Source organism: Apaloderma vittatum, unplaced genomic scaffold (assembly GCF_000703405.1).
Source record: "Apaloderma vittatum isolate BGI_N311 unplaced genomic scaffold, ASM70340v1 scaffold22452, whole genome shotgun sequence".
Lineage (NCBI taxonomy): Eukaryota > Metazoa > Chordata > Aves > Trogoniformes > Trogonidae > Apaloderma > Apaloderma vittatum.
Window position 1 is genome coordinate 1 of NW_009702195.1, and position 11,484 is coordinate 11,484.

Here is an 11,484-nt window from a genome sequence, read left to right on the forward strand (position 1 = left end):
AACTCTCTGTCTTCTTCCCTTCAACCAGTTAAAAAATTATTTCTATTGGTTTACAAAGCAAATAATGCTTTTATCACATGCATTTCATTCATGTTTACAGTTTTTCGTTTTCTACTTTGTTAGTAATGCAACGCTCTTTGCTTTTCACCAGGAAGTTCTACTAACTGAAATATAGAAATATCTTTCTTCCGTTGTCGTTCTTCACCAAGAATAAAAAGCACTATCAAAATCAGAAAAAAAAATCAGGTTTTTTTCTGCAATATACTAGATAGCATTCACATAATTTTAGCACTCTTTAAGACCCTGTTGACATTAATGTTCCTTTGAAATACAGTATATTTATCTTAGATTAGGTTTTTGGTTGTATTTTTTCCAAATACTGTAATGTGATATCATATTAAGGTGTAAAAGCAGCTTTGTATACACCACTTTTTCCCACAAACACCTCCTTGAATTGTGGGATTTTTTACTTTTTGTTTGAAAATCTCAAATTTTGTGTATTTTACACGATTTTTAAAAACATCAATATAGACTTACAGGTATGAGATGCATTTTTAACTAATGGACACTGGTCCCATGGTAATGGATGCTGAAAAGACTGGGAAAAGTAAAACAGACTCCATCCAATAATGACATTGTAGTAAAGGGCTACAAAGAAACACACCTGTAAAAACAACAAAAAAAGACAGCTCAAAAAGTTACATTAAATAACTACATTTGTAAATTAAAATAAAAAACAAATAAACAAATCCCTGCTGAAGTTCTAATTTTAACTAAAGTCAGAGTAAGAACTGAATGGCTTGTCCAATTAAAATACATGCTATTGTCTATATTTCCACATTTCTCTGTATCTATCACTTAACACCGACACTTGTACAGGAGTTTTTGCTCCAAAAGACTATTCTGCTCCCTAATTTCTAATTTCAACAGAATCACAAAACATAAATTGACTGGTTTTGCAGATACATCTATATCACATTTTTTAATATGCTCATCTAAGTTTCAAGATCTTCCAAAACATTGTGAACTGACCTTGATGCCCAGCTGCAAAACAGAAAGTCTAAATTGTACAGACTGAAAGCACATCACACAGTTAACACTAAAAACTTACTACACAGCTTGCAAATCCAATTCCTCCAAGTTTAGGGCTGATATAATTCCACACACCAATACTCCCTCGGCGGATCCTCTGCCCCACAGCAAGCTCCAAGAAAAAGAGTGGAATCCCTATTATCAGTAGCAAGACTAAGTATGGTACAAGATAGGCACCTACAAAAGGGACAAAGCATAAATTAGAGCGATTGAAGAGAGTCAGATCTTGACACAACAAAGGTGAATCCTCATAGCTTCAAGTCTGAGTTAGTGTCATCCACTGCAAAGCCTTTTTATTCACATGCAAAGAGTGATTTTATCTGAATGTTGCCTATATACCTTGTAAGACATGAAAAACCCAGAGACACTGCATTTCTAAAGCACTGTAACATTTTGGGGCAAACCGCAATAAAAGTGAATTATTATCTAAACTAGTTGTCCGGTTGTGTGACATTTTGGGCATTCGATCAAAGTTTTTTAGAAATATAGTGAGTCAATCAGGAGCGGAGTCAGCACTCCTCAAAAAACTCTACACCTCAACTTTTAACAAAGCAGCAAGAACAAATTTATAAAAGAAATATGGAAAATACTCTGCATACAACGTTCCAAATTTCATCCAATCTTAAGCGGTTTCAGAAGATCATCTGTTGATTTCTCCCCATGCACCTCAGATGCTCAGAAAGGGTATTTCCCAGTGTACAGAATAATGACTCTCTCTAGCTAAGCAGGAAAACTGTAGAAGGTCATTTCTACCAGGCTCCAGACAGAGACTAGAGACATGAGGTGGAAATGAAATGTTGTAGATCCAGATCTTACAGTAGTCACAAACTCTCCTTGAAGACATATTTGAAAATTCAACTGTTACTTCATCATATGTGTAAGTAGATGTATATATACATCCACATATACATAAAACAATAACTTTTTTCATGCTCTTATTCCCAGGAAGTGGTCATACACAATTCTAACTTAAGGATGTACTTCTGTTTATTTCAGTAAAACTAACTAGAAGTAAACATATCCACACAGTAAGTGCAATAGCAAGTCCAGAGCCTAACTTCCTCCTTGGTTTTGCAGAGCATTCAGTACTAAGAAAACATTTAAAACATTTAGAGCTAACAAAACATTTAAGCTTCAGCAGTTATTAACGTGGCACCTAACTTTCAAATGTGTGGCTCTTACACTGCAACACAGAGTACTCTGCCAGCCAATTGACTCAAGGGGCTCAGGATTTTTGATTGCAACCAATGTAAGGCTAAAGAAAAGCAACTCAGAGGTGTAACTGCAGCATGTCAAAGTGAGCTACAAAGCAAACATCTAAAGATCTCGGAAGCTTAGACTCAGAGCCATGAAGCGGTATAATCAGTCTATTCATCTCTGTGACAAGCGAGAAGCTGAGCAAAGTTCAGAAACCAATTTGAAATCTATCCTCAACTCAAGCTAAGTCCTACTTTAAATTTCTTCACCCAGCAACTTTGTAGGGCTTTTCTAAGAGTCTATCAAAACAGAGTGTCATTTGCATATCCTTATGTCCTGGTTTGAGCTAAAAAACCTAATTCTGTTTAGTGTTTTTTACTTCCCAGTTTAGTCTCTTCTAAGAGGCTGCACTTTCTGAAGTTAGCAGCATGTTTTTGCAGACAATGTGTGCTACTGGCAGTGATAACACCTGATGTTTGCAGTTACTGCCTGGGACTGGGATGCAGAAAGGCTCTTGCTGATACTTATTCCTGTAGTGACCAAGGCCACTGCTGGCTCTTGTGTGCCACGCTGGGGGTGCCGAGGAGTAAGAGGGGTCACAAGGAAGTACAAGGTTGCATCTCTGGGGGGTAATAGACAGGACAGGTGACCAACGAGAGTATTCCATTCCATATATGTCATATTTAGTATAAATTGAGTGATCACAAGAGTTTCTTTCCCTTTCTGCAAAGGCTGGCGTCCAGGGAGGACTCCATCTGACCTCCTGCTTTTGATCCTGATCCCAAGCTGCCAAATCCAGGTCCCTGTACCCAGCTCCCACCACTGCTGAGCCTGGGGCTTCGCCAGTGCCATCGGCTCTGCAGCATCAGTGGGGATTGCTATCCAGAGGAGCTGGGTTCAATACTGGGCTTATATGTAGTTATATATAGCTCTTTATTTTTATCATTTCAGTATTATTTCTATTATTGTTTCATTAAAGCTGTTTTAGTTTTTCTTTCCTAACCCAAAAGTCTGTCTGCTTCATTCCCTTTTCCTTCCTGTTCGGGGGGGGAGGAGGGGTTAGAGAGCGTCTGTCCCTGTTTAGTGGTCGGCCCAGCCCTAAGTCACGACACCTTAGTAGTCATCTTATCTCATGGAATACGCTTTATTATAGAAAAGTTAAACTTTCCTAAGCTGTGTCAGAAGCCTCAGATCTTCTGGTACTATCCGCCCCTATTTAGGTCCACTTGCCTCTTTGCTCTTCTTGAAATACACACAAACTGGACATAATCTTCCATTATAAAGATGTTACAATGATCCTAAGCATGGAGTAACTACAGTTTTAAGAATACCAGGAAAAAAGACAGAGGAAATAAAGTCTGAGAAAAACTACTGGTGGATCAGACAAAGAATATTGATCTTATTTATGTCATAGTCTATAGGCTTTTCCTAGCAATGAAATAGTTTCTTGAGTTTTACTTTCATTGCATAATATGACATGCAATGATATTGCTACAGCAGCATTTGGTCAACACCTATGCCAAGCTAGGAACACTATACTGATTTTGAGGTTACAATACTCCTTTCATGGAGCCAAACATCATGGCCTAGCTATTCATTTCAGCACACTATAGTGTTGACTTAAATATTATTTCTACTGAGATAGCCCTACATTCCCATTCAACACTTTGTTCTCTCTTCTGGTTCATCTTGTACGTACACAAAACAGAAAGAATGCAAAAGACTGACTTTCTACTATGATAAGAGAGACAACAGAGACAGAAGGAAATAAATCTGAGGAAAACTGCAGAAGGGTACTGCAATCACTTACAGGAGACTATCTGTCTTTAAAGGAGTATATAAGACAAACAATACCATTAAGTACACTTGTTTTCATCAACATTCTCTCAAAGTTTCTGTGAGAAGAAGCGTACTGTTAACTCACATTGCAAATGAGAAGCTTTGGCATCACTGTGTTTAAAAACATGGTCATACAATTAATTGGAATGCAACAGTACATTGTTTTTACACCGTACGATACTACTGTAAATGATACCTGAGGTCTGAATTAGATATGTGTTTCACAGCTGAGCAGAGACAAGCCTAAACAACTCAAAAAAACTGGGGCCTAAGTGACTTACCCTGTATCCCACTGGAGGACTGTACTAGAGCAGGAACTGAACCCAGCTCTTCAGTTTCCCAGTCCACAACCTTAGTCACAAGGCTGCAAAGTTAAGCACATGTTTAAAGACTGGGCTTACATGGGTGTTTTATGGTGCAGTATCAATCTAAATTGCAAGATTTATCACTTGGATTCAACTAAACGAGTTAAATAAATGCAGTGTTAACTCCACATTACATTACACATGGCATGACCCTGTAATTCAGTGTGGGCAGCCAGCAGAGTTCACCTCTGTACAAGGGCTTGTGTGGGGCACCAGAAGTGCTGCTCTTCTGATCCTTCAAGCCTGCTGGGCTCCCTGCTGAGCTCCTGCCCCTCGCCAAATGAAGGACATCATGGAAAACAGTGCCTGTGTGAGTTTCAGTGCAATACAGCTTGGACACAGCTGGATTATACAACTGCACATCACAACTGCAAAGGTCTTCTGTGTCAACAGGACACCACAAGCGTCTTTGGAAAACTATTTTGTTTCACCCTTTCCTTGAAGCTAGGCATACTTCAAAGAACTATAAGACACTTCATCATAAAACAGAATTATTATGGAAATGGCTCGACATGTCTCTTATTTGCCTGTGCATGAAAACAAGGGTCCTTGGAGTTACAGTGTTGTATATTTTTTATTTGAATTAGATCAATAAACTATACATGCTGGCCTTGAATGGCATCCTACAATTAGTTATGCCATCTGCTATATCCAACAGCTAAGCAGACTTCTGAATATTACAATTCTGTGCAGCTCAGGATCTCCAGGTCTCTTTTCTACATTTTAAAAATCATCCTACTGTAAGGTCATTTTTTGCATATTTTGGCCTTAAATACTGTCTTTCATATTAAAAACTCATCTCAATATCAGAGGATAAAAAAAATCTAACAAAAAAAATCGTCATCTGTCTTCACTAGAATAAATGACAAAGATACAAAAAAGAAAATGAGGAACTGTTGACCACATACCGCACTGCTTTGATTTCTTAATTTTTTATTTAACCAAGAACTGCAATGGGATAACTGACAAATTGCTTCTCTTGATACTGCAACGTGCACCACCTTTGGCAAGACTATTGTTAGAAGTGGAACATTAACACTGGTTTTGATTTAAGTTCTTATAAATGCTCAGGGGTAAATAACATAGTTCATAGTGCTTAAAGAGTTTAAAATAATGCAAGATGACATAACCATCTTGATACTATATAACTTTTCTTCTCCTATCCATTCTTGATAAAACCTGAAATATATAATAACTTTTCAGATGTATTTCAACTGCTGCTATGCCAGCTTTTAATTGCCTAGTGTCCCGTTTAATTCTTATTCAATGAAGGTGAGATTTACCACTGTCTTGAAGAGACATCCTAGTCCTTACAGTTTTCTAACAGAAATCCAGCAAGAAGTTGATATTAAGATGAAAATCAACTTAATGTTGAATGTTAAAATTTTTAAAGTTATGACAAGTGGGCAACAAAACACTACAGATTTACAGTATAAGCTTCTATAAGTAAAATTATTTACCATTCCAAAATATGAAGTGCTTTTATCAGGAGAACTCTGATAATAGATTTTTTTTATATCTGTAGGTTTGTAGTCTATCCTACTGATAGTCTTTCTGTCACTAGTCTTTAACAGTTTAAATATATTCAGGTGTGCACATTTAAAAAAAACACCTATGCTTAAAGGATGAAAATCCTTTAATAAGGAATTACACTTGCAAAGTAAAACTAAGACATCTTCAGCACCCTGAAGTACAAATAAATTTTGAGTTTAAACCAGAACTCACAAAATAGTATTGAAGTCATCAGTGAATTCAAGGCATTGATTATAAATTGAGCAAAAGGTAAATAATGAAGTCACTGAATCCACACTCAGTCATAGAATACAAGGGGAATACAAGGCAACACTTGCTTTGCTCCCATTCTGCTTGTACTAGACAATCAGACTGTAGCCTCTAATAACTACTTAGTCTTTAACAATTTATATTGCACTTCTCAGCAATAGCTGCTGTGCTTTTTATAAGACCACAGAACTTGACTGTTTAATCTGCTGGCATTTCAGTAAAAAATCCAGACTATCTAACTGTAAAAAGTCACGATGTAAAACTCTATTCATGTCAATCTTTCCAAAATGGCAAGGTAATCTGCTACAGATTTCCCTGTGCTGTTCATAGCTTTTATCTATCATTATTTACTGGTTCTTTTGACTTTTTACATCACGGAGATATTAAAAAGACTGACCTTAAAAAAAAAAATCAGTAAAATTACGTTAATACTCATGAAAATGCAACACAAAGTATTCGGATGTGCAATACTTTGTAGACTCCCAAAAACACCTGCAACACTAGAAGCATCTCTTAGATAACTATGTTCACTTATTTTCATAGTAACACTCACTCTAATATCATTTATGCTAGCAGGGTAGCTAATTTAGTTTGCTTTTTTTATTTCTAATATGTGAAAGTACTGTTTTACTTCTGCTAATCCTAAAGGAAAATGACAACTAAACAGAATAAACTTTAAATATTTCCTTTGATTGAAAAAAGTGGAAGGTGTGGAAGCAATTCACAAGATGATAGCAATGAGCAGCACGAAAATATAGTCTAGTTTATCACTTTTCATTAGCCTCGCAGCAAGACTGGGTAGACCTGAGTGGTTTATTTTTAAGGCTCACTATAATCATAGGAAGCTGAGACAGCTCTGAACCTACTGCATGCTAACATAGGTTATGAAATTGTTTTACAGGAACTGTGCCTAGAACAAACACACATATTGGTCTTCATACAGTAAAGAGGAAATAAACAAACTGTATAGTGTAAAGATGAGAAATAGAAAAAAAACCTTTAAAGCTAAGTTAGAGTGTATCCAAGCTCCAATGCAAATCACCTTTGTGAGGCATCAAGGAGGGAATAGTTTTCTCATCTGTTAGGCTGCAAAGAATGGAAGAGGTGGCTTAAACAGCAGATACTGGGCATTGCCTACAAGAGGCAAGAGGACCTGTGGTGAGGACAGAGGTGAAGGAGGCAGAGATCTACAGTCAGTTCCTCAAAACCTTACTGAACACTTTTGTCCTCTCACTCACAGAGCCTACTCCTTTGGGCCCAACTCGTTTGGGCCCTTCCTCTTACATTAAGTCAAGAAAATGAGTGCCCTGGAGTGCTTTGTCTCCTCACAGCCTCTTTTTTTTCTCATGATACTTCCTGCATTACTGCTACATCCCCAATGTGGATCAAAGTTCATCCTAGCTGCTGCCAGCCTTTTCTCTCACCTCTCACAACGAGGGAATAACCAAGTGTGAAAGCCACCAAAGAGCTATACAGTCTAGCTGTAACTTAGTTGAGGAAAAAAAAAATCAGATATTACTCCAAATATTTATGAGTTTAACAGGAAAAACCATTAAACAATGACAAGAAATAAAGTGAAGGAAGTTGTTTTCATGGTAGAAACCAGTCCTAGAAGCAAAGATTGCAAAGATACCTATGGATCCAAATGTCAGTGCAATGTAGTGATAGACAAGTTACCTTTGAAGACGGTAGCAGAGATACCTCACTGAAGCAGTACAGAGCTCTGAAGGTAGGAGTGCTGCCATACCACAGGCCATAGCCACAAACAAACCCATTCCCTTTATAAAACAGGGTGGTAAACCCCCAATTTTATTATCTACAAAAATTCTCTAATAATATACATCTATTATGGCTAACTTGGCTGTGTCTTTTCTATGTTTATTTTGTTGGTTTTGTTCTTTTTGAAACAGACATTAAAAAAAAAAAGACAAAACTGAAGACTCCCACACAGCCTTCTCTTTTACTGGTAGCTTTGGAACACTTAATGTTGGGAGAAACCTGTGAAGGAAAATAATGAGTAACGATGGTTTTTACTTCTTTTGGGGTTTAATTTGAAGCACTTTTATTAGTTTACGGAGTTTTAATAAACTCCTCTCACCTGATGGTATTTGCCAGATTAAGTTCTTTAAACATAGGGAAGAAAATGAAGAATGTTTGGACAAAACTGAAGGTGGAGACTTAGTCATATTCTTCACTGAAAGAATACCAGTGAAAATGCACAGAAAAACTATTTACGTTATACTCAGAGACTTCAACAGGTATTTATAGTAAAACTTTCTCAGCAAAAGACTACAGAACAGTTCTGACACTGCTATTTAAAATGGGTTGCATAAAACCACTCTAATTTTATCTAGAATTAAACATATATAAAACAAAAAAATAAACTGGAACCTCATATAAAATGCAAGTAGCTTTTCTTACCATGCATTTGAAGTTGTTCCTCACTCCCGCTGTTACACACTTCTGAGAACTCCCTGTGCATTTGTACACCATATACAGACACCAACGTACTGTACACATTTTAATGTTTTATGTCACCCTCTCCATTTTGCACTATGCTTAACTTGAAACCCAGAAAAGCTTTTCTTTTCAGTTGCTTTTCTCCGTGGTTCTGAAGGATGCAATTCACTAAAACAGTGCAAAGTTATTGGTAAAAAACAAATAAAACCTTGTCCCAGCCCTGCGCAGAAAGTATCATGTCTCCACAGATTATGTTATACATCCAAGTTCCCACAATCACAAGACAGGGGAAAACATTTAATTTCAACCTGAAATGACTCTATATTTATTTTTTTGAGTTTCATTAATGAAGTGCCATAATCCCTGAAGGTTGGTTTTAGGTTTTTTCCTAAAATATTAAATTATTAATTTATTTATATTTGATCTTAATTAAATTTTCACTCACTGGCAGAGTAGCTTCAAAAGCGCTTGATGATATGAAACCAACAGCCTAAGGAGCACACCAACTGATGTCTGTTGTTTGAATAAGGATCCAATAGGTTTGCAAAATCAGTAACTAACTATGCTAAACACAGACTTTCAAAAGGGACACAACTACACAAAACAAAATGTTGTAAATGCATTGTCCTTGAAACTACATCTTGACACCATACTTAGGATGAAATGATACAGAATATAAACATTTTAATAGCTACACCTTTAACTATGAACAAGTTTGTTTTAAAAACAGTTAATTAAAAAAAATATTTTTTTTCAACTAGTAGGGATACACAATCAATTCTATACTGTGTCTAGCAGACTAGATGAGATTGCTATCCACTGAAAAGCTATGTTTTCTAAGAAACTACATTCAGCGTGTTTTCTCAGTTAATAATACAATTATAGATGAAGAAAATTTTAGATTCCACACAAATCACTAGATCAACTATTCAGTGACATTCTCCCCAGAATAAAGAAGAAAAAAAGGATGTTAACTGAGAGTGAAAAATATCTTATAATAACTAGATAAAAAAGAGTTTAGACTTTATCCTGGAGATAGAGTATTTGAAAGTATAAACCCCATTTTTACTGCGTGAGCTGACTGAGGGAAAACAAATAAAGTACAAAATTTTACTCTGATTACATTCTAGGCTCATTTCTGTACTCCTCAATTACATTGTTTTTGTCAATCAGCTTTTAAATTCTACCATAAATAAAATGTTGCTCTTTACTTTCTAGTCTGTGGTACAGATTGATTTTTTCTATCATAAAAAGTGCCATGTGTTTCGAAGGCAACTAAATAATTATCTACAATGGGATGTGCATTAATGTAGTATAGCAGGGAATAGTATAGCATAGGATAAAGCATATCCTTCACAGAGGAAGGAAGGTCTCCAGTCTCATACTTTATACTCTACTATGGACAGCTAATAAATAAACACCTTGATACTACTGTTCTAAGGGAAAGGAAAACTGTTATTTAGGAACATAGTTATCTATATAACAGCACAAAAAGGATGCATTTCCTTAGTGATTTAAATTATTCATTATCAGTTAAAAAATCGTTTTCACTCCTACACTATTTTGTTGTTCTTGCAGAAAGTAAATCATGATCAAACGGCCAAGGAGCTAAAAGCAATTAAAAAGTAAACATGGGAAAGCTTAGTACTGCTAAATACTAAAGACTGAATACTACTTTGGTGTTTCAAGTGGATGCAGCTTTAATGCCTTGATTTATTGTCCAAGTACTAAAAAGAACACTTCAGCACAATAATAGCCAGGTCCTAAATAACATAACCCTTCCACAAATACGTGTTTTGCTTAGCTACTAGTTCAATCCCTAGTTAAGGTCATATCAAGAACTTTCTCCCCTAAAATGAGAAAATGGAAAGTTAGAAGAATCTGCTACTTAAACAGATGCGTCTCTCTCAATAAAGAGAATATGGGATTTTCCTCATGGGCTCTGGCAGAAATTAATGAAAAACTTGACATGCTGGAGCAGGTTCTACTGTGAACATCTTTGCTAACCTTGAAATCTGAAAGGGTAGCTTCATTATTTAGCTACAACTAGCTATCACAAGACTTACCTCCGCCATTTTTCTGACACAAATATGGGAATCGCCACACATTCCCCAATCCCACAGAAAATCCAACTTGTGCCAGAATATACTGGAGTTTGCTGTTCCAAGCAGGTCTTTCATCTTCTACATCTGAGCCTTCTTCAACATCTACATCTTTTTCTTCCTGATCATCAACCATAAGTTCACTCTTCTTAAAGGCATCATCTGAAGAGTCTTCATTAGAGAGAAGGTCCTTAACTGACTCAATGACCTCATCATCTAGTTCTCTTTTCACTACTTTGCTGTTCTTAGGCATTTGTAATATGAGAAAAACAGTAAGGAAGTCCAGGTGAGACAGTTGGTCAAGCGCTGAAGAAAGCTCTCCCTCTGCTTGGCCAAAAATATTGAAGAAATAGACTGAAGATGGTGCCTGATGAGTTCTTGATGCCACGGAATCAAGACTAAGAACTTCCGTTTCTCAATGCTTGTTCTACTGAAAGTATCTGTCAGGGGAAAAAAAAAAAAAGATATTACACTATTATGCAGAAGAAATTTGACTTAAGAAATCATAGGCTTTTGTTTACCCATTTCTGCTTATTTCAATGAATTGACGAGAGGAGAAAAAGAGAAGAAAGGAATGCGAATTTCTAAAATCTGGAAGTGGTTTAAGTCCACTATTTAGTCTTAAATATTTATGTAGAATACATCTC

At 36.3% G+C, this 11,484-nt stretch overlaps 1 protein-coding gene across 1 annotated transcript; it reads right to left on the reverse strand.

Annotated features, from left to right (window-relative positions):
- Positions 1 to 537: 537 nt before the first annotated feature.
- LOC104281467 (sodium-dependent neutral amino acid transporter B(0)AT2-like) lies at positions 538 to 11,090 on the reverse strand (the record flags this gene model as incomplete). The annotated part of the gene is made up of 3 exons (XM_009879466.1): positions 10,802 to 11,090; positions 1,112 to 1,269; positions 538 to 664 (listed from the first exon to the last, which is right to left on the reverse strand). Coding segments are annotated over exons 1-3 (574 nt in total), but the record flags the coding sequence as incomplete, so codon positions are not given.
- Between the last annotated feature and the right edge of the window lie 394 nt (positions 11,091 to 11,484).